Genomic DNA, 23720 nt, shown 5'->3' with positions numbered 1-23720 from the left:
TGATTATTTTATATAATATTAAAAATATAATATTTATATTATAAATATTAATATAATAAATAATATTTTGATGAAAATGATATTAAAATATTTTATTAATATTAAATTCATAAAATAAAATTGTTTTGAGTATTTATTCTTTGAAGTGAAAAGTTCGGAAAATGACTTACGGAAAACACAAAGGAAATTATGTTATTAGGAAAATGAATTACATTCCGAAAAACCAATTACGTGAAACAAACACGGGAAAACATTTTCCGAAAAACGAATTACGTGAAACAAACACGGGAATTCGGGAAAAACCAATTCCGTAATTCCAATTACGGCAAACAAACACACCCTTATTAGGTGATGTCAATGGATGCAATATTGGGAAGTTCTACATTGTGACACCTTAATATAAGACTAAAATAAAGCTATACCGATTTTATTATTGTTTAAATAATAAAACAGATAAAAAATTATCTAAAATTTTATTATTTTTATCTAAAACATCATTTTTAACATTTCTAGTCATTTTTAACGTCTAATAATGTTTTCGGTCTTTTTTTAGTGCCTAATAATGTTTCCGGTCATTTTTTTACCGGTTTTATTATTTAAACAATAACAAATTCAGTAACGTCTTTTTTTAGTTGTATATTAAGGCTGCCGCACGTAAGTGTTCCCCTGCAATATTGGATTATACTTTACTAAAATCTTTAATTTTACATTGATATGATAGTATTAAATTAATATAAATCAATGATTAAGATACATATTTAAAAATAAAAGAAATTACCGATAAAAAATAGATAATATAAATGCACAAAATTAATATAAATTATTATTTATATTTATTCAATAACTTAATATTAATATAAAATTTTAATTTTATATGGTATAAATAAATATTACTATGTATATTTTACTATTTTATTGTGAGTCAACACAATCCGAAGAGGATTGAAATTGGCCACCATATCATAATTCAGTTTAAATATTTCATATCACGTATTGTTTTTATCAAAATGAATGTAAATAGTGAATTATTACGGTATAAAAAATGTACAAATATATGATATCTTAAATATAATTATGATACGATGAATACATACAACTCGAATACTCAAATTAGCGTGTTTAAATATTACTTTGGTTTTTTAAAGGCTTATATAATAAATAAGTATCTAAAGTATAACATCTTTTACATTTAAGTACTTAAAGTATTTTTTTAGTAGAAATATCTAAAGTTACGTTTTTTGTCAAAATAGGTACCTAAAGTATTTGGTCAAAATAAGTACTTAAAGTATTCAATTTTTTTCATCTAAGTACATAAAATATTTTTAATTAATTACATCAATTTTTTTTAGAACTTAGATAAAAAAGTTTAAATAATTTAAATACCTATTTTGATAAAAAAAAATATAACTTTAATTATTTGTTTTGACAAATAGTTTTAAAGGTAGTTTTAAAATCTAAGATTACCTTGAGCATGATATCGGTATCGATCAACTTTTTTTGGTTTAAAGATCTTTTATATTCTAGGAAGACGGACAATATAGTCTTTTACAAAAATATATTAGGCTGGACGCATAATTTTATGTTAGGAACGATAAATATATAAAATTTTAAGAATTGAAGAATTTATATAATTTTAAGAGAGACGAAAATATATTTTCAATAGAAAATATCCAATGTTTATAAGAATTTGAAATTTTTATGGGGACGACCGTCTTCACCTGCCCCTCTAGATCTGTCCCTGAAGCCATGCAGTGCGAACTTTTGAATTTTATTCTTTGTTGTGGCTATGACTGCTTAATGAGTTGAGTAGCTCGAACTTGACTCAGTCAAAACTCGATAAAAGCTCAACTCATATTGATTCGACTTCAGACCTTAACGAGTTCAAGTAAAGTCCAAATCGACTCAATAAGTTCGTCAGCAACTCGTTGATTTTTGAATAACTTTTCAGTTTATATTAAAAAAATTTCATTCAAAAAATTATTAATTTACTAATAGATAATAAAAATATGATAAATTACTAATCTACTATTTTTAATAAAATTAAAAACATTAAACTATCAAATAATAAATCTTAATTTACTACACCCAAAAATCAAACCCTAATTATTATTTTAATGTATATATGAATTGTTATTTTGGTCTTTAGACTTTGAACATGTTTCATACACTCTTTTGATTATTTTTTGTTAAATTTATTAATTTATATTTATATTAAGTTAAAAAATAAAAATTTAGGTGAGCTTAACTAGTACGAATCGAGAAAATTTTAACGAGGTTAACGAGTAACGAGTCGAGCAACATACTTTCTTAACAAGCACTAGTCTAACAAAAATTTAACGAACAACGAGTCAAATCAAATAACAAAATATTTTAACGAATACAAATCGAGCACTGCCCAACTCGCGATACAGTTGCTCGACAAGCACCCCTACTCGTGGCATGTGGTATGGGCTCATGGCTTGCATATGGACTTTTCTCGGATAATTTCCTGCATGTTAAAGGATGGGCGAAGCCATTGTTAATGGTCCTCGCACTAAAAATCATGAGCGTCGGTCATGCCCTGATCACATCCGATTTGCTCGGTGCCTTCTATTCTAGTTCGATACTGGTGGGTGTTCGTTACGGGTTACATTGGTCTCTAATGCCCACGATGGCTAACCATATTCAACGCCATCATGGGGTGACCCATTTGAATGCTTGTGACCTGATTAGTTAGTGAGATATCTAGGGATCACAATTTAATCATGATATGATAAATTTTGACTTGATTTGATATGATCAAATTCTTTTTTAAATCAGATTTAAATTGTGTTAGGTCAAATTCTGTAGTATGAAATAGGATTGGGTTCAATACGGGTTTAGAATAAAAAATATATAACTTGATTTCTGATAACAAAATAATTTTCTTCTATAAATATACGGATAAATATTATAATATATATCTCTGTAATTTTTTTTTATTTAGTTTCCTATTCTACCAAATAAAAATAATTTTTATATTTATATCTAATCTAATCAAATCAAATGCGAATTTTTATCTCAAAATTCAAATTGAAACATATTTAGATAAAAATCGAATTAAACAAAAACTTGACTTCGTTATCATCTCAAGACCCGTAACATCCTATGTGACCCGGTTGAGCACTTGTGAATTGTGGCATGTTTTTGGACCGCTCTTTAATTAATTTAATGTCTCATGGGCCAAGGACCAAAGTTCGAATAACATGAGAGAAGCAGCTCAATTGTCCAAGTTGGTGTAAATTACATTATTTTAATGTTTATTGAAATAATTTATTTAATTTTTAATCACTATTAAATTTAAATCGAATTTAAATACAAATCGAGTTTAAGTTAAGGCTAAGTTTATAATTTTTTTTATTTTTTGAATAAAGTGACATCGATAATAAGGAATTATTGTTATTTTTGAAGTTTTAATTTAAATTTAAGAAAAAAAGAACAACTTATAAAATAAATTTTCAAAAAATCCAAAAACTACTTACAAAATACTTATTCGCCGTTTTTACCCAAAAATCACCCAAACAATCAATAATTACCTATTAGACACCCATTGACCAAATTTTACTGATCTAACACCCATTTATTGACATAGATGGAAAGCGCGAATGGTGGGTTTTCATCTTAGCTGGCGCCACGCGAGCAAAGCACGGATCACCATCTGCGCCTTCGCAGGGAAAACTAACACACGGGGAAAGGCGCAGATCACCATCCACGCCTTCCATAAATACCCCCAATCGTCCGTCGCTCTCCTTTAATTACCACATACTCCTCCCTCTATAAATATCCCTCATACAACTCAAATTACACCCAAAAAAAACTCTCCTTCTTACTTTTATCATTCCTTCTAACTAGTTTCAAGTGGATTATGTTATTATTTTTAGAATGTAAAATTATTTTTATTATATTATAATCATTAAATAGTATATTATTTCATTATATTTGACTGTGCTATTTTTTTTTATGTTTTGTAGTTATAAAATGGAATGTGGTTTGCTGTATTTAGATAAGAATTATATCTCGAGCCATTTCGGATACGTCAACAATTTGAATTGTGTTATGTTAATTATTTTGAATGTTTTTTTTAGTATTAGTTATTTTAATTTGTATATTTATTTAATTAGGGGGGATGACAGCATATTATATTCATTTATTTGTAACGCTAAGTTAGAGATATTGAATCGTGTCTGGCCATATTTAGCAAAGGCTGGATTTGGTTACATAGTTAGATACGAAGGACATTGTAACCTTGAATCTAACCTTATTTCTGCACTGGTCGAGAGGTGGAGACTAGAGACACACATCCCATCTACTATGTGGGGAGTACACTATTACGTTGGAGGATGTTTCCTTATTTGGGGCTTCAGGTAGTTGGGGATGTCATTTTTGGTGTGACGGATTATGATTGACAATCTTTGTGCGAGGAATATCTTGGAGGTATCCCGCTTAATTTTAACGATGGTCGAATACCATTATCATGGTTGACTACAAATTTTCGACAGTTGAGCGACGACTGTTCCGAGGAAGATGCTAAAATATTTGCCTGTTCTTGCATATTACGACTCATAGGAGGGATCTTGATTCCCGATAAATCTCGCAACCAAGTTAATTGTATGTGGTTGCGTCACCTTGGCGATTTTTGAGTTGTCGGGTCATTCAGTTGGGGCTCTGCAATTTTGGCATCTCTGTATAAAGAAATGTCAAGCACTGATTATCGAAAAATGCTATCGGTGTATGTCTTCTGCTTATGCAGTCATGGGTGTGGTATCGAATGTCTTTTTATGTCCGGTGGTGAAAAAACTCGTTAGTCTTCCCGTTATTGCTGAGGTAATTTCAATACTGAGTTCGTATATAATAATTTTTCTGAGTGTATAATGAATATTTTTTTCACATTGAATAAGTGATCATGTGTAAGGAAAGATCATCGTGAAATTTCAGACGAATTAGAAGAAATTCGACAACTCATTGATCAAAAAACTGATACATGGGTATGTATTTAAATTTTGTTATTTACCTTTAATTATCATTACATAATTAAAATATTATTTTGAAAAGAATTATATATATTTGTTGTAGTTTCAATGGTCCTTATGTTACTGACGAAATGAGGCATTGTATCCCAACTAATATGAGTGACCCACTTGACGTATGAATCGATGGTCCATCTGATATGTATGCTATTGTCGAGTAGCATCCGACTGATCGCGTTCTCCGACAATTTAGTTTTGTATAGTCTATTCCAGAAGCACCTATGAATCTCGACAATTTGCATAACATCGATAGACGGGGAAAAAGATGTCAATTGGCTGATGAAACAGATCGACTGATGATGATGTTGGAGGATCGATGTGGACGCATTCCTAATGGGGAGGCGATTTATGTGGATTAACATTCGGTTGCGGATGACTACTACTAGTGGTTCAACACTAACAGTAAGATGTTCATACTTTTCGAGAAAGTACGACCGAAGCATTCATCGACATCAAGAAAAGCATCTATTGTCACAGTTGCATTCCCCCAACTAGTGGACGGAGAGACGCTTCCGGCTCATCTTCAGCTGTAACACCGGAACCATCACAATAGCATCGTCTACACTGGGTTATATTTGCAGCCTTTCCAAATGGGGATGCAACCATTTCAGATGGTCCACACTATTTCAGACGCCACTGCCTTCATTTCATATGCCACCACAATATGTTAAGATGTTATCACTATAGGGTTTTATGCCCTCCAGATATATATTACACTTCCATGCTTGTAGATCCATCGTGAGCTTCGTATGCATCATATTTGGCGGGTGGTGCGCCATCACAAACTCAGCACCTCCGACCCAGTTTTCGTATTCATCGATTCTATATTTTTATAGTTTTTAATGACATTCTACTTTGTCTTCCATACTTTCATGTATGATACGGTGTACCCATATTGAGACTGTATAATTGAAATCAACACAACAATAACTATATGAGAGCTTGCTTTGACCATGTGCATGATGGCTTGACAGATAATGTCGGAGTCCAAGTTGGGATGATCCTAGTTGATCCCTCTAGCACAACATATATGAGGACCTTTGTATACTGTTAGTTCTCATATGTTATTTTTCCTCTTCCTATTTGATACACGAACCATCCAGTTACATCCGTTATCACGTTGGACACAGTAACAGACATATTTTTCAGTGGTGGATCGGTCAAATATGAAGTGAACAGAATTACGAATATTGTAATTCTTAATATCAATCATCGCTTCTTATTTCTATGGAAACTCCATTCCGATATATAACTTACCATTATTGAGTGATGAGTTAAATCCATAGTCACTAACATTAGGCATATCCGTAAATTCTGACCCGTACATTGTACCATAGTCAGCTTCATATGTGTGCTGGAGGTTCGGTGTGTATCGTAGTTGTAGGAACTTCATTTACATCATCATTATCGGAGTTTATGTTGAACTGTGGTGATTCTGGCTCAATGAATAATCCAATCTTAGCATCATCTGCACCTGGCTCACGAAGAGGTTCTTCTGGTGGAGATGAGGCTTCCTCTATGATGCCAATATTTAAGTTGAACAAGTTGGTAGTCGAATGCCTTCCCCTTGAACTTGATGGCATCGTGTCATACGGGTTTTGGACTGAGTGTTGTGTCACATGCATATCGACATTGAGGTCAAAGAAGATCGCAGTTGAATGACTCACATGAAACTTGAAGGTATCGTGTCAAATGGGTACTGAACATATTATTGTGTCGATGACATCCCTATATTCAAGTCAAAGAAATTGACATGAATGTATTCCCTTGAACTAGAAGCTTGCCATATGGATTGTTTGTGGAGCCACCTTAATAAGCATCGTAACAAGTTGCCGATGAATGTCTCCCCATTTAACTTGATATGATGATATCATGGTGTGGATTTCCTATTATGTCATTAAAATCATTACACATTACTGTAGTTGGGCTGTCAACTTGATCAGTTTGTTCCCATAGTAGGAGCATAATGACATATCACGAACTGCAAACACTTCAACATATGTTCATACATCTGTGTATCAGCGTCTGAATTTTGATTATGAGAATCAACCATCATAGCAACATCATAATCTTTGGAGAGTTCAAACGTTGTATAAGTTTACGAAAATACTGATGTTGGAAATCTGTACTGAAGTGAGGACAATCTTCTATTACTTCTAGCATGAACCTTACTTGAAATTTTAGTGATCATCTCCTCAAGCGTGATGTTTCTATTGAAGGATATTCTAACAGAATGATTTGATACGAAGACAACGTCTTTTTCATCTTTTTAAATTTCTCTATCATAGTAAACAATAGCTGAAATACGCTTCATTTTTAGAGTTTGAAAGTTTGAAATATTTAGAGTCTTATATATGCAAAATCAATAGATTAAATACGCCTAATTAAATAAATAATATATGAACTTAAAATAAACTAATGCTAAAACATTTAAAAAAGTTTTAAAGTAAATTTAATAACACAATTTAACATTATTACACTCTCAGGAAAATGTCTCGAGATTTGATCCCGCCTTCTATTTTATATCAATACAAAATAAAACAAAATCATTAATACAAAAATTTTTGGTTAAATAATTAAATAGAAAATAAATATAATATAATAATAAATAATTTTACCTTCTAAAAACTATAAAAAAATACTTAGCTCGATAGAAGGAAGAATGTAAAAGTAATTTTAATGTAGCTTGATGTTTGCATTTAGGGGTATTTATTGGGAATGGGAGGGGTGAGTCGTCGAGCTTTAAGGCTCGGGTAATAATGGAGTACCCAATAATTCAAGGTGAATAATGGAAGGCATAAATAGTGATTCACATCTTCTGTTGTGTGTCAGTTTTCCCCACGAAGGCGCAGATGGTGATTCGCGCTTTGGATCACCATCTGCTCTTTCCGTTCATATCAGCAAATAGATGCTAGATCGGTAAAATTTAGGCATGTAAATGAACCGAACGCTTAGCGAACTATTTGTGAATCGTTCGACGGGAAGTTCGTTTATTTATTAAATGAACGAACATGAACAAGATTTTGTGTTTGTTTAATTTAATGAATGAACATAAATAGAGGGCTTGTTCGTTCATTTACATTCGTGAATGTTCGTTCATTTATGTTCGTTCGTTTATGTTAATTTATGTCTTTTCGTTTATGTTCATTTATGTGTACTCATTTATGTTTATCCCAATCTCTTTAGACCCATTTAAAATATTAAAGTCCAATAAATTTTAATCTGATACTCATAAATATTTTAAATTTCAATTAATTTTAAATACAAATAAAAAAACTCAAAATAATTAAATAAAATATAATCCTAAAATTGTTAGGAAAGAAAGAAAAAATCTATTTTCAGTTATGTTCGTTTACGTTCGTTTATATTCATTTATTGTGTTCGTTTACGTTCGTTCATTTGTGTTCATTTACGTTCGTTTATTGTTTTCGTTTATGTTTGTTTACATCCGTTCGTTTATGTTCGTTCATTTGTGTTCATTTATCATTTAAATGAACAAACACGAACAAGCTACATTCCTTAACGAACGAACATGAACAATAAACTTTTTATTCGTTTATGTTCGTGTTCATTCATTTGTTCGGTTAAAGTTAAACGAACAAACATGAACATACCTCTGTTCGTATTCGTTTATAGGCCTAGTAAAATTTAGTCAATGAGTATCTGTCAGACAATTATTGATAGTTTGGGTGTTCTTTTGATAAAACCGCCTTGTTCTTCTACATTTCCTTTCCGTCCAACATAACAGAAACTCCCCAAATTTAATATTCATATAAGATGAATGATAGAAGTGAGTGATGCCTAAACTCACGATATAATGCTTTCAAAATAAATAATTCACGAGATAATACACTCCCCATATTATTTGCTGAAATAGGGTGAAATCCACAGTGGCCGTAGGTCGCCATGCCTTCCGGGCGACCTACTACGTCGCATGGGCTTCCCTGGACGTCTGCATGTGCCATGCACGTCCCCAACACCCCAACACATGTCGCCATGCACTCCCAGCGACTTACAAGGTCGCCATGCACTCCCGACGACCAAGCTGGCGACCAAACTTAACCCTGCTCGCTGGCGACCAAACTTAACCATGCTCCCTCGTGCATGCGTTGCAGCCATTACTGAATTCACCCCATTTGTAAGAACTCCGAACTCTCCATTGAAGCCAACCCGAAAAATCTTCAAGACGATATTCCAAGTAAGCCCGACTCGGTTCGAGGTGGCCCGAGCCTTTCATGGTGACCACGTAGATGAAAACAACCAAGGATGCAAGCAATATGACGAGGATTAACATGAAAACAACCAAGCTTGGTCGCTGGGACTGCTTGGCGACCTACAAGGTCGCTGGGAGTGCATGGCGACCTTGTAGGTCGCTGGGAGTGCATGGCGACCTGTGTTGGGGTGTTGGGGAGTGCATGGCGACATGTGTTGGGTGTTGGGGACGTGCATGGCACATGCAGACGTCCATTATCTCTGTGCAGCTCGCCGGGAAGCCATGGCGACGTAGTAGGTCGCCCGGAAGGCATGACGACCTACGGTTGGATTTCATCCTATTTCAACAAATAATATGAAGAGTGCATTATCTCGTGAATTATTTATTTTGAAAGCATTATATCGTGAGTTTAGCCAGTGAGTGATGGTTTGGAGCTTCGGTTCTCCTTTCCACTTTACTGCTCTTAACCCAAACAAACCTCCATCAATAAAATCACCCTAATTCCAGTTTCCTATTTTTTCTTAATTTTTATGAGTATTTGTTTATTATTTTTATAATACATAATAATAGTAATAATAATTTTCCTTTTTCCTTTATAATGGGAATCTTCTACACTTAATCCTACCGTAACTACCCTAAAACCCTCGTTCCGATCTGTCTCTTTTCCCACAATGTCCCTCGATTCTTCCCCTTCCCTTCCGATCCGTCCCGACTCACCTGAAAACGACACTCTTTCAACCCAAGCTCCGGAAACCATCCACACGGACGGAAACGCTTCGCCAACGCTGATCCCGCCATTAACGAGGAGAAATCGTCCCTCGCGGGCTTGTACAATCCGAGCCTCCCAAAGGCTCGCTCAGCAGCATCAGGCCGCGAATGAGCGTCGGCAGAAGCTGGCGAAGAAGGAGCGGCAACACGGCCTGCAGCAACACAAACAAACCAAGGACGAGAGTGATGATTCTTCGTCGCCGCCGCCGCCGCAGCAATGCTGCGCTAATAGCAAGATCGTTACTCCGTTAGTGGACCCGCCGGAGCCTTCGCAGTTGCCTAGGTGGACCATTCTGTCAATGTGGGAGTTTGCTTCAGTACTTAATTTCCTGCATGTGAGTTTCCAATTCATTGTATTGTTTTGTTTCTATTAGTTCATTATGAGGCTTGCCTTTTGTAGGTAACTTACAAGTTTTGAGTGTAACAGGTTTTCAGACCGCTTTTGAATATAGCTGTGGAGTTTTCGGCGGAGGAGTTTGAAACAGCGCTAATTACTCCTAATGATACTTTAGCAGATATTCATATGCCTTTAATGAAGGTTCGTTCTTTTCCTCTTCATCTTTTGAAATGTATGGTTTTATTGTTGGCTGCTTCAAACGATACCATTTTTTGTATAGATTTTTCTTTTTCATGATTGTTGCCTTGTTGCCTGTTGGCATTGCTTTTATTCTTATTGAGGCAATTTGTTGTTTGTAGAGTCAGATATTTCTCTTCCGTGATACATTTTTGCTTTTAGATTTCTGCCAAGGTTTTTTGAATGGCAGAGTAATAGTTGGATGGTTATACATGCTAGGTCTCGAATATGGCTTTCTTTAGTTGAGAACTTAATTTCCTTATTTAGCTTTTGTATGCTAGTCCTTTTATGGGATGCAGCTATATGAGCTATTTTACTTTACAATCAGGGAGTGTTTTACTTTCATATTCAAGTGCTAGGATTGGCTTTTTTATAACTGTAGCTGTTGATGAGTCCCAAGAAAACAATTTGACACATGAATCTACTTTTTTATTCTTTATGGCCATCTTCCTCGTCTTAGGACTCTGACTTCTTATATTAGATCAGTGAAGTTACAAAGAACATGGAATTCTATGGATAAGTTGTTTGCTTTGGAATATTTATAATTCAAGATATATGTTCTCACATGAAAAATCACAAACGTTTGATTTTTTGTCCATTAAGAGGTTGAATTCTATGTGTTAAATCTTTAATGAAAACAAAGGCATGAAGTTTTTTTTTTTTTTTGGTGAATTACGATTGAGAAAACTAGCTAATTCATTAAGGTTTGTCCTCTCTTGGTTGATTTTTATTTAATTGTGGACTTTTAGTGCCATTTCTAGTCTAAAACAACTGTTGTTCTAAGGCTGTTTGTCCCTGAGGTTGTTATTTGCTTAGTGTATATCATGGTTTACAAAGAACCTAGGGCATGAAGAAAATGTTGTCATGCTACAAATGGTTCTATTTATCATTATGTATTTTTTTTTGGGGTTTATGGTTAGATGAAAATTTGGAAGCTTATGAATGGGATGTCAGTGTCACGCTTGTATAGAAGCAAAAATAGTGAAATGTGTCATTGCTTTGAATGATTATACCAGCTATAATTGAGTGGGAAGGAGCTTCAAAGAATTTTATATTCTTCAAAGATTAGCCATAGCTAAACTCTGATTTACTGAAGAGTTCCTCGGAAAGGATTGAAGGTGGTCTCATGTAAGAAATTCTATGTTACTCAAACTTGAGTGTGAGTATTGAATATGGGTATGTATCCTTTTCGGGTATGCTTAGACTTTTCGAAGGTTTTTCATGTATTTGGAGGATCGTTGGGGCCTTAGGGTCATATCCCTGTATCCATGTATCAAACACGAGTTTCGAACACAGGTACTTCAAGAAAAATGAAGAGCATGAGTCTTGTCAAAAAAAAAAAAAAAGGAAGAGCATGAGCAACATAGACGAAATTAAAAACTTTAAGACAAGTTGGACTGAATAAAATTGCCAACAATATGATTCTACTTCCTAAATTGTTTATAAGTTGTGGTAAGTTATGTGAATTATCGGAAGCTCATCATGTATTTGATTGTTTGGTTCTAAAGTGTATCATATCTATAGTTCCTGTGTGCCAGGTACCTTGTTTTGGTTACCTGTTGCCTGTGTGTATTCCACCTGTGTATAAGACAGTATCCGGGACAAAATGTGCATCAGGAATTTGTTTCTAATTTTTTCAGTTCTTTCCTTAAAAGTAGATTACATGTCCCCAAGAGTGACTATGAACTCTAAAGCATTATGGCTCTTTACGCATGTCTGTGATTAGTGAAAGGAGTTCTGGTTGGTACTTTTAATGCTAAGTGCCTGTGTAATTGTTGTACTAGAAACATTTACAATTATAAGTAGTATGTACTTCATATGGGAATGACGATTTCTATTGAATTTGTTAACCTAAATGGTTTGCCTGAAAACAAGTACATTAAAAGTATTTTTGTCTGCAACTGCAATGAGTTATCAATATACTTTCTCCATTCCAGGCAATCCCTCCAATTACTCGGATGCCCCTTACACGTGATACCTGGATTACTGTTCTTTGCAGAAAATTAAGAGACTGGTGGCATCGGGTAACTTGTGCTCTCCTTTTATTTATGCTTAATAAAATGCAGTATACTTGCTTACAGTTATATTTATAAATTGTTTTGGACATTTTCAGGTTGCAGATGGGGGTCTTCCCATTGTTGCTTCACATGGGTGAGTTGCCATACATTTTTGGAATATTCTTTACATGTAATGCTTAGTCTTTCAAATGAATACTAATTTGTTAGGGCGGAGATTGAAGTATACAAGTCACTTGATCCTGGAATTCGTGTTGTGATCTTGAAAGCACTATGCGACATTCGTGTTGAGGTATGATCATCATCAATAAAATGTCTTTTTACTCACTTGTAAATGCTTTATGTTTCTCTTATCTTGATCATGCCTTTGATTTCTATTAATATTATATTATAATTTTGAAGCAGCATTTAGGGGCACTAAAATTTAAGTTTTCCATTATTACAAATAAATCCTGAATGACTGAATTTCTGTAGTTTAAGGTTTGGATGATTGTACACCTCCTGTGGTACAGTTGGGTTTTGTCAGATACTAATGCAGTGACATGCTTGTCTATACAAATTTTGGTGTATGTGTCCAAAATTGTTATCATGAAATTTGAAGGCTTCCTTCTCTTTTGATTCCTTACTGCATTGAAGGAAATTTGATATCACCATAGAAAACAACTCCCTGACATTTACTTTTAGATCTAAATGTCTGTTTTGATCTTCTATGTTATTGTAATATGCTCCTTATAGTTAAGTTATGTAGCTCTTGCTGAACGGTTACTTGGAGAGTTTTCTTTCTTTTCCAATTATATGCTATCATAAGTCATAATTTCAAACTAATGTAATGTTTCTTGAGTTACTGTGTGATAAGGTATCTGTTATCCTTTGTGCTTGTTTTATTCTATAAATCTATTGTTTCTACTAGCGAGGAATTTGATTTCAAGTTACATTTTGCAGCAAGAAGGCATCCGAAACTACATTGACAACTCACTTAAACATGGTGTTCAACTTCCAGCCTTTCGTAAAGAACGTGTCGGAGGTGATTCTCAGGGAATTAATTACTGGTAATGTCCAGGGCTTGTCAGAATGCTTCTATGCGTTACTCCCTTGTAGCTTGCTTGGTTTGAGTGTTGCACTTTGTCAGAGATTAGTTACCTAAGTTAAGGAGATTGAGTTGAATTTGTAAATATTCTATTTAGTTAGCATCCTAAATCTAAGAGATTGTTTTATTGCTAGAATTAGTCTCTTACCTAGTTTAGAAGTTATCTAAGATAAGGGCTAGGCTTTTATATATAATTGTAAGTTTCTTACACATTTAATAAGTGTGAATTACAGTAAAATTCATGGCTTTTGTCATGGTATAGAGCTACTCGTTTTTGTGTCTTAATCTTCTTGTTGAGCGTTTTTTTCTTGGTTCTTATTATTCTTTAAGAGGGTATGATACTTGATCAGCAAAATATAGGCGATACGGGCGATTACAGCAGTATAGAAACTGCTTAAAGAGGCACAATGGGTGAGGGAAGTCACTCTAATTCGATAAGTGACTTACAAAACATACAAGGTAGTGGTCACAATTGGTTCAGACTTTCCTAAAAGGGAAAGGTAAACTTAGTCATCTCCTCGGAACATGTCCTAAGGAAGGAGATCCCAGATTTGAGGCTTGGGATGAACAGGACTCATTGGTTATGTCTTGGTTGTGGAATTCAATGGTACCTGAAATTAGTGACACCTCCATGTTTCTTGGAACCGCCCATGAGATATGGGAGGTTGTAAAACAAACCTATTCGAAGGTTCGAGATGCTGCTCAGATTTATAAAATCAAGAGCAAGATTTCAGCCTCTAAACAAGGAAGCAAATTGATTACAGAGTATTCTAACATGCTACAGAATCTGTGGTAGGAAATGGACAACTATCAATGCATTCAGATGAAATGCAGTGAGGATGCAACAATTCTAAAGACGTTTGTAGAAAAAGATAGGATTTATGATTTTCTTGCTGGACTAAATATAAAATTTGATGTAGTAAGGGTCCAGATTCTAGGAAAAGAAGACCTGTCTTCATTGAATGAAACTATTATTATCATTTGTGCTGAAGAAGGAAGAAGAGGAGTGGTGGTGGTTGAAAATAATCAAATAGAAAGTTCAGCCTTGGTTACTAGGGCTGCTCCTAAGGGACTAAATCGTCTGGAGCAACAAAATATTGAAGGCAGATTAGAAGAAACAAGGACAGTTAACAAGGACTCCTTATGGTGTTCTTACTGTAAAAAACCTCGTCACACCAAAGAGAAGTGCTAGAGGCTACATGGAAAGCCTCAGACTACAAATAAGAACTCCACAGAGAAAGGAGTCTCAACAAAAGGACAAAGCAGAGCTTATGCAACTAAACATGTGACTAAGGAGTCTGATGAACAATCTGTTGAATTCAACCAGGAAGAAGTAGAAAAATTGAAGAACCTACTAGAATCCTTAGAAAAACCATCCTCTACAGGTACACGCAATCTAGTTTTCTCAGGTATATCTTCTTCATCTTCTCAGAATTCTAATGCCTTGGAATCATCCACCCACATATACCCAAAACTCCTGGGTAATTGACTCAGGAGCCACTGATCATATGACTAATTCATCACTAAAATTCCTCATCTACACACCCTGCTCTAGCAATAAGAAAATCACAGTTGCAGATGGTACTATGGTAATGGTTGCTGGCCAAGGAGATATTTCCATCAGTAAAACCTTATTGCTTAAAAATGTCTTACATGTGCCAAAACTATTTATTAGCCTTATCTCTATTCCAAAGCTTATCAAAGACACTAACTGCAATGTTTTATTTCATCCTACACAATGTTTTTTCAGAAGCAAGAAATAAAGAAGATGATTGAGCGTGCTAGGAAAATAAATGGCCTATACTACCTTGAAGACCTTATTGGACTAGCTAGAGTTTTGAATACTCAACCATTGTCCTTTTTTATCCGAATCTACAACCAATAAAGACCAAATCTAGCGACATCACTTTCGCCTTGGTCAACCACCTTTTAGACTCTTAAAAACTATGTTTCCCTCCTTGTGTAATTCCTTAAATGTTGAAGAATTTCATTGTGAAGTGTCGAAACGATTTTTTTCTTAAAGGTGAAAAAAGGTGAGATTTTGAAAACCACATTAATTTTTAATTTATCTCTTTCAATTGATTTTTAATTTAAAAACAAATGTGATTGAAAAACCTTTCGTTTCGAAAAAAAATTCGGATTTCCTTTATGATCGAAAAAATACAGTTCAAAGAGTCGCCACCAATCTTTGATTAGGGTGTGATTGGGCACCAAAAAATGTTTGTTATTTTAAATAAAAATTAATTTTAATTAAAACAACAAATTATGGTCTGCGTTACCAAAATCCAAGTTCGGGAGTCGGTTACGTGCGGGGAAGGATTAGCACCCCCACAACGCCCTAAATTGGTACCTAGCCGATTAATTAACGTCTTTGCAATGAACTTTACAAATTCAAATTTAATTTAATTTTTGATCTCATAAAACAAAGATGTAAATTTAAAAACATTCAAAAGCACTCAAATAAATTAAATTAAAATTACCGAGTCGTTTTAGAAAGATAAAGAATGTTCGATTATTTACAAATATCGAGACCAGATCTTAAAGATATAACAACCTTTTCTCGATATATTTAAATAAACGAACATTTCTCTTTTTCTCTCGTTCCCAAATTTTAGGTGGCGAATCAATTTTTTTGTTTCACTTTCGGGATACACTTTTATTTTAAAATCATTAAAAGCGGACCTCAAATCAGTTATGACTGCCCACTTTAACAATTTTAAATTAAATGGGTATTACCCTTAGTCCGATTATGTAATAGGTCGAGTTATGCGCGTGAGGCTATCATGCAAATTATGCAAAATAATGTCATGTAAGAATTACAAATATCATACAATGTGACATGCAAAAATTATATACATATGTTTTAATTAAAAATCATAAATTATGCATATTGACATATTATGTACAAATGTGACTTAAATATAAAAATAAAAACATGACATGCTAAACTACAATTTTAAAAAAATGTATATATATATATATATATATATATTATACATTAAAGTAATGACTAAATCTGAACACATGTAAAATTAAACATACTAATTTAAAACTAAAACAAAAACTTAAAGAAAAGCAAGCATAAATATCATGGACTTAAACCTAATTTAACCAAAAACTTTACTATAACTTAACTAAAAAAAACTTAGTGATTTGTTGAAACCAAAGTGCACAGACGCCTCACTCTCTCTCCATTCTCCCCTCTTCTCTCTCGCTAAACCCACACAACTTGAACTTTAATGGTTGCCTCCCAACGCTACTGCCTCACTCATTTTTTAATGGCCATGGATCAAACCAAATAAAAAAAAAAAACCCTCTTATAATTATATTCTTCTCAACTCCCATCTCTCGAAACTCTCTCCCTCACTATCTACCCTTCGAAGCTCACACAATAATACCACTATACTCCGACAAAACCAACAATAATGTTTCCGACGAATAAGGTAAATGGACTAAAACCTTTCCTATTTGCATCAACCCTTAAACGAATTGATTCAAATATTTACTGATTTATTCTGTTTTTAGGAACCTATTTATTCTTTTTCCTTCGAAGTAGCACCAGAAATGACCCCAAACCTCTAAGGTAAATGTACTGTTATTTCTATATATTTTAACTTGATTTTGACTCAAAGCATATGCATGTACAAGCAAATTACAAAAAACAATTGAAATGGAAACATAGAAATAGTAAGCAAATTACAAAAACAATTGAGATGGAAACATAGAAATAAGTACCCCTTTTTGATTTTGTGTATTACTCTGATTCAATGACAAGAGAGATCCTTTGCTTCCTTTGATCCTCGAATATGGGAAATAACCTTTTACAAGTACTGTTCTTTTCCTTTTTTCTGTGTTTTTCGTCCCTTTTTTTTTGTCTATCCCCCCCGTAGTTGATATCCCTCTCTTTTAAATCCCATTAAAACTGATGATGGGTGGTTATTTCTTAAAAACTAAAACTGCTAAAAATCGACCCTCAAACTGCTATCTTCTTGTGCATATATCTGTTGTCCATTGGGCTTGAATGGGGCCTGTCCCGACCTAGACTCGGATAAAACCGAGCATCTACAGCTGCCCCTCTTTGCTCATTGTCGTGTAACGAGAATAGAGCAAAGATCAAAAGATGATCGAGTTTGTCCGGTCATGAGAACTTCAAAAGATTAAACCATTCCACTGTTACTTCAAGAGAAGTGATACTTGAAAAATCTTCAAATAACGGGTCTGCTCCCTTTTCTTTCAAGGCGTATAAGACTCGAACAATCCTTGGCAAACGTGTCTGCTCCCTATTCATTCAGGGAGTATAAGACTCAAACAATCTTCAACAAACTTGTCCGCTCCCTATTCATTCAGAGAGTATAGGACTCAATCTTCAACGAACTTGTCCGCTCCCTATTCATTCAGAGAGTATATGACTCAATCTTCAACGAACTTGTCCGCTCCCTATTCATTCAGAGAGTATAGGACTCAATCTTCAACGAACTTGTCCGCTCCCTATTCATTCAGAGAGTATAGGACTCAATCTTCAACGAACTTGTCCGCTCCCTATTCCTTCAGAGAGTATAGGACTCAATCTTCAACAAACGAATTTGCTTCACTACTCTTTCGTGAAGGCTTATAGATGATTTGCTTCAAAGGTCAAACCTGAAAATCAAACATTATTCATCATGAATGTATATTTGAAAAATATTATACTAAAAAATAATTTAGAAGTTGAGAAAATTTTTGAAAATCCATCTCCATCGTGAAAACTTGTCTGGAGCCATTGGATATCGAATCTGCTTTGACTCATTTTCGTATAAACATCATTCTTGTCAAAATCTCAAACCAGTATCTTCATCTCGATGCTTTCATATCTTCAATCTTCAACCATCCCTGGAAACCTGTAGATATTAAGCCATCATGCGATTATGAATGACATGATCCTATCATGCCTAAAATGTATGCAATTATGCAATTCAATGCGTTTCTTCTTTGAAGGAACTCTATCTCCTTTTGATCTCGATGGAACTCGACTTCATCTTGGGCACACAACGTTTGACCAGTTCACCCCAGTTACAATCTCAATTCCATATCTCTCGCTTAACAGTACCTTGACTTATTTCTTTCTTGAAACCCGTCAGTACCCATGACCAACTTCTTGATTAATGGTAACCTCATTGGGTCATTTTTAATGGCTGAGATTTTCTTTGAATTTGAGGATTTAGTTTCCCATGGCCACACAGCTTACATGTTTAAACCATTGTCAACTTCAGAATACCTGCATTTTCCAAAACCTTTTGCACAATAATACAAAATGATCTCATGTACTTCAAGTTAAGCCATATGTTTTAACCTTTCAAAATAAGATTTGCAAAAGGGAAATTATCAAGAAAAGACATCTCTTTATTATATAATACAGAGAATTTTAGGCAACGAAATGGCAAACTTTTAACTGGAAACAGTAAAAGAACAAAAGAGTAGGCGTCTTCAAATATCAATAATGCAAATGCTTTTGAACTGACACGCCGTTAGAATGTCTCGAATGTAGCTTCTGTCAAAAAGATCTCCAAATTTGTGATGCTTAAGAGTATGAAGCTATTTCTAAACTCCCAAATCTCTATCATTGGATGCCCTAAACCAGTATTGAATCTCATGTGCATTCAATTCCTCTTGGTTATTTCAATCGAGACTCATTAATCTTCAGTCTCATCCCTTATCACCAACTGTCATTGTTACTATCCATATCAGGAGCTCTTTCCACTTCTAAAATTAATTCAGAATCTTCCACCATGCATGAATTCTGAATTTCAAATTCAACTCAAGTCGCCCTTTGCGGGTTTTCAACTTGAGACCTCCTTTGGTTCCAAGATGCCCTTTTCGGGTTTTCATCTTGAACCCTCCTTTTATTTCTCTTTTTTTTTCATTTTTCTCTTTTTTCATTTTTCATTTTTTCCATTTTTTTCGTTTTGTTTTTATTATTATTATTTTTTCTTTTTTTTCATTTTTTCTTCTTCTCTTTTATTTCTTCTTCAAGCGAAATATCTCTTAACAGCGTCGGAATTCACTGGATATGGTAATTCTGATCCGTCCATTTCAGTTAGGACCAGAGCTCCCCCAGAAAAGGCTTTCTTGACAACATAAGGTCCTTCCCAATTGAGCATCCATTTTCCTCTGAAATCCTTCTGAATAGGCAAAATCCTTTTAAGCACCAAATCTCCCTCATGGAATTCTCGAAGGCGAACTTTCTTACCATGTGCCCGTATCATACGTTTTTGATACATCTGACCATGACAAATAGCTTTCAATCTCTTTTCTTCAATCAAATTCAACTGGTCATACCTAGCTTGGACCCATTCTGCGTCATCAAGCTTTACCTCTGACAAAATCCGAAGTGAGGGAATTTCCACCTCAATAGGTAAGACAGCTTCCATCCCATAAACCAAAGAAAACGGAGTTGCCCCAGTTGAAGTCCGTACTGAAGTTCGATAAGCAAACAAAGCAAAGGGCAATTTCTCATGCCAATCCTTATAGGTCTCAGTCATTTTCTCTATGAGCCTTTTTATGTTCTTATTGGCCGCCTCTACTGCCCCATTCATCTTTGGGCGATAAGTGGTGGAATTATGATGCTTTATTTTGAACTGTTTACAGACCGAATACATCATCTTATTATTTAAATTCAACGCATTATCGGAGATAATCCTCTCGGGCAAACCATATCTACAAATGATCTCCTTCTTCAAAAATTTGCATATTGTAGACTGGGTAACATTTGCGTAAGAAGCTGCTTCTACCCACTTGGTGAAATAATCTATGGCTACCAGAATGAAGCGATGACCATTTGAAGCTTTGGGCGAAATTTGTCCAATAACATCCATGCCCCACATTAAGAATGGCCACGGCGCTGTCATTACATGCAATGGATGAGGAGGAGTATGTATCCTATCTCTATAAATCTGACATTTGTGACATTTTCGGGCATAATTGATACAGTCTGTTTCCATAGTTGACCAATAATACCCAAATCTCATAATCTGCCTAGCCATAGTATGCCCATTAGCATGGGTACCACATATTCCCTCATGCACTTCTTCAAGAATCAATTTGGCTTCTTTCGCGTCCACACATCTTAACAAGACCTGATCCAGACTTTTCTTGTATAGGGTCTCACCATCAAGCACATACCTTGATGCCATTCTTCTAATGGTTCTCTTATCATTCTCAGTGGCCTGTTCTGGATAACTCTGATACCTTATATATTGCAAGATATCATAATACCAAGGGTTTCCATCTTCTTCCTCTTCGATATTAAAACAATGGGCTGGATACTCATAAGCTTTCATTTCAATGGGCATCATATTTGAATGCTCGTTCATCTTAAACGCTGCTGCCAGTGTGGCTAAGGCATCTGCCATCTGATTCTCTTCTCTGGGGAGGTAATTGAAAGTTATTTCTTCAAATTCTTCAACAAGCTCCATAACCAACTTACGATATTCTACAAGCTTGGGATCTTTTGTCTCCCATTCTCCTCTGAGCTGGTATATTACCAAAGCTGAATCACCATACACTTTGAGCATTTTTACTTTGCAATCAACGGCAGCTCTAAGACCCAGAACACAAGCTTCATACTCGGCCATATTGTTTGTACAATCAAAATTAAGCCAACTGGTGAAAGGATAATGCTCTCCCTCTGGTGAGACCAAAATTGCCCCGATTCCATGTCCCAAGGCATTTGAAGCACCATCGAAGTTCAACTTCCAATATATTTGCTAGTGGATGCCACTGCTTCTTCTACCGAAATAGCCATTAAATCTTCATCTGGGAAATCAAAGCTCAACGACTCATATTCTTCCGAAGCCCTGCTTGCAATGAATTCCGCTATAGCACTTCCTTTAATTGCCGTCTGGTTTACATACTGGATGTCAAACTCGGACAATAAGACCTGCCAACGAGCTAATCTTCCAGATAATGCAGGCACACCCATTAGATATTTCAAGGGATCAAGCTTGGATATAAGCCAAGTAGTATGATACAACATATATTGCCTAAGCCTTCGGGTAGCCCATACTAAAGCGCAACACAACTTTTCAATGGGTGAGTATCTTGTCTCACATTCAGTGAACTTCTTGCTGAGATAATAGATATCCCTTTCTTTCTTCTCAGTTTGGTCACGTTGCCCCAGCACACACCCCATTGAGTTTTCATAAACCGACAAATATAGAATCAAGGGTTTGCCTGAGATGGGTGGCGCTAAAATTGGAGTGCTCGACAAATATCTTTTCACTGCTTCAAAAGCTCTTTGACAATCCTCACTCCATTCCCCTGAGTTATTCTTGCGAAGAAGGCGGAATATGGGATCACACTTTTCCGTCAGCTGTGAAATAAACCGAGCTATATAATTTAATCTCCCCAAAAATCCTCTGACTTCTTTTTTGTGTTTGTAGGGCTGGCAAGTCTTGAATAGCTTTTACTTTATCTGGGTCTATTTCAATTCTTTTTTGGCTTACTATGAATCCCAACAACTTTCCAGATGTCACCCCAAAAGTACATTTATTTGGGTTGAGTTTTAGTTGGCATCTTCTTAGTCTTTTAAAAAGCTTTCTCAAATTCACAATATGTTCTTCCTCTGTCTTGGCTTTGACTATCATATCATCGACATAAACTTCTATCTCTTTATGCATCATGTCGTGAAATAACGTCACCATGGCCCTTTGATATGTTGCCCCTGCATTCTTCAGTCCAAACGGTATGACTTTATAGCAAAACGTTCCCCACATGGTAACAAATGTCGTTTTTTCCATATCTTCAGGGTTCATCTTAATTTGATTATAGCCAGAGAAACCATCCATAAAAGAGAACAAAGAATTTCCAGCAGTATTATCCACTAGAGTGTCTATATGTGGCAAAAGAAAATTATCTTTTGGACTAGCTCGGTTGAGATCCCTGTAGTCAACACACATTCGAACTTTCCCATCCTTCTTCGGTACTGGGACAATATTAGCTACCCATTCAGGATATTTGGCCACTTTAAGAAACCCGGCATCAAATTGTTTTTTCACTTCCTCTTTTAATCTTGAGCAGCATCTCAGGTCTCATTCTTCTCAGTTTTTGTTGTACCGGTTTACATTCAGACTTTATTGGCAGTTTGTGAACAACCAACTCTGTATCTAAACCCGGCATATCTTCGTATGACCAAGCAAACACATTCTTGTATTCTTGAAGCAATTCTATCAAATCATATCGACCTCCAACTGACAGAGTGGTACCAATCTTTACTTCTCTCTTATCCTCATCTGTCCCCAAATTCAAAATCTCAGTAGGCTCTTTATGAGGTAGAATCTGCTTATCTTCATTCTCCACCATTTTCAGCAATTCAGAAGGTAATTCACATCCCTCATCATCATCACAATCTTCGATTTCCCCTTGACATATAGGCTTCTCGAAATCAATCTCCGGGTCAGAGTCATTGGCATTCATATTATTGATATCTGAGCTCCTGAAAAATAATGAAAGAGAAGATATATATACATATATACATATGGGAGGATCTTTTCCCATATAAATAAATAAAAAGAAATAAATACATACATATATACAACAAAGAATGAATGAATGAAATGCATGGGAGAATGTTTGCCATTTGGAACTAACAGAATGCATCCTTTATTGAAAGCAAGAAAAAACAAACAGCTTAACCCTTTACATAAAATCACCTATTGCCCCAGGGTATGAACAACAGGGAGAAAGTTCCAGTGCATTACTCTGTAACAGATTTGTAAACTACAGGCAGTTCTTCCGCGGTCCAATTGTTCAACACGAAGCCCGGTGGTGCAGGATAAATGCCCATAGCTCTCATTTTCCTCGGATTCATCATCAGTTATAACATTAATGCCTAAATCTCCCAAGGCATTCTCAACCATCGTCGCAGTGTTCCTTGAATTCCCTTGAAACATATGCCCCCCAGACATGAAAATGCTACTCAACGGTGGGAAGGTCATGGGTTCCCAGCTAAGGTCTTCACCAGCCAATCTGGCCTTTCTGATTT

The 23720-nt window shown here is 35.1% G+C and overlaps 1 protein-coding gene across 1 annotated transcript in view; it reads left to right on the top strand.

Moving 5' to 3' along the window:
- Positions 1-9929: 9929 nt before the first annotated feature.
- Positions 9930-23720, top strand: part of LOC120181234 (DDT domain-containing protein DDR4-like) — a 29321-nt gene continuing 15530 nt past the window's right edge. Inside the window, exons 1-6 of the mRNA XM_039186401.1 lie at positions 9930-10361; positions 10454-10564; positions 12538-12624; positions 12714-12751; positions 12826-12907; positions 13558-13664. Coding sequence (XP_039042332.1) covers positions 9930-10361; positions 10454-10564; positions 12538-12624; positions 12714-12751; positions 12826-12907; positions 13558-13664 — 857 coding nt within the window. The remainder of the gene's footprint in view (positions 10362-10453; positions 10565-12537; positions 12625-12713; positions 12752-12825; positions 12908-13557; positions 13665-23720) is intronic.

The sequence above is a fragment of the Hibiscus syriacus genome, unplaced genomic scaffold, assembly GCF_006381635.1.
Source record: "Hibiscus syriacus cultivar Baekdansim isolate YM2019G1 unplaced genomic scaffold, ASM638163v2 tig00112518_pilon, whole genome shotgun sequence".
Lineage (NCBI taxonomy): Eukaryota > Viridiplantae > Streptophyta > Magnoliopsida > Malvales > Malvaceae > Hibiscus > Hibiscus syriacus.
Note: the sequence above shows the minus strand (reverse complement) of the source record. Positions and strands in the feature narration are given on the sequence as shown.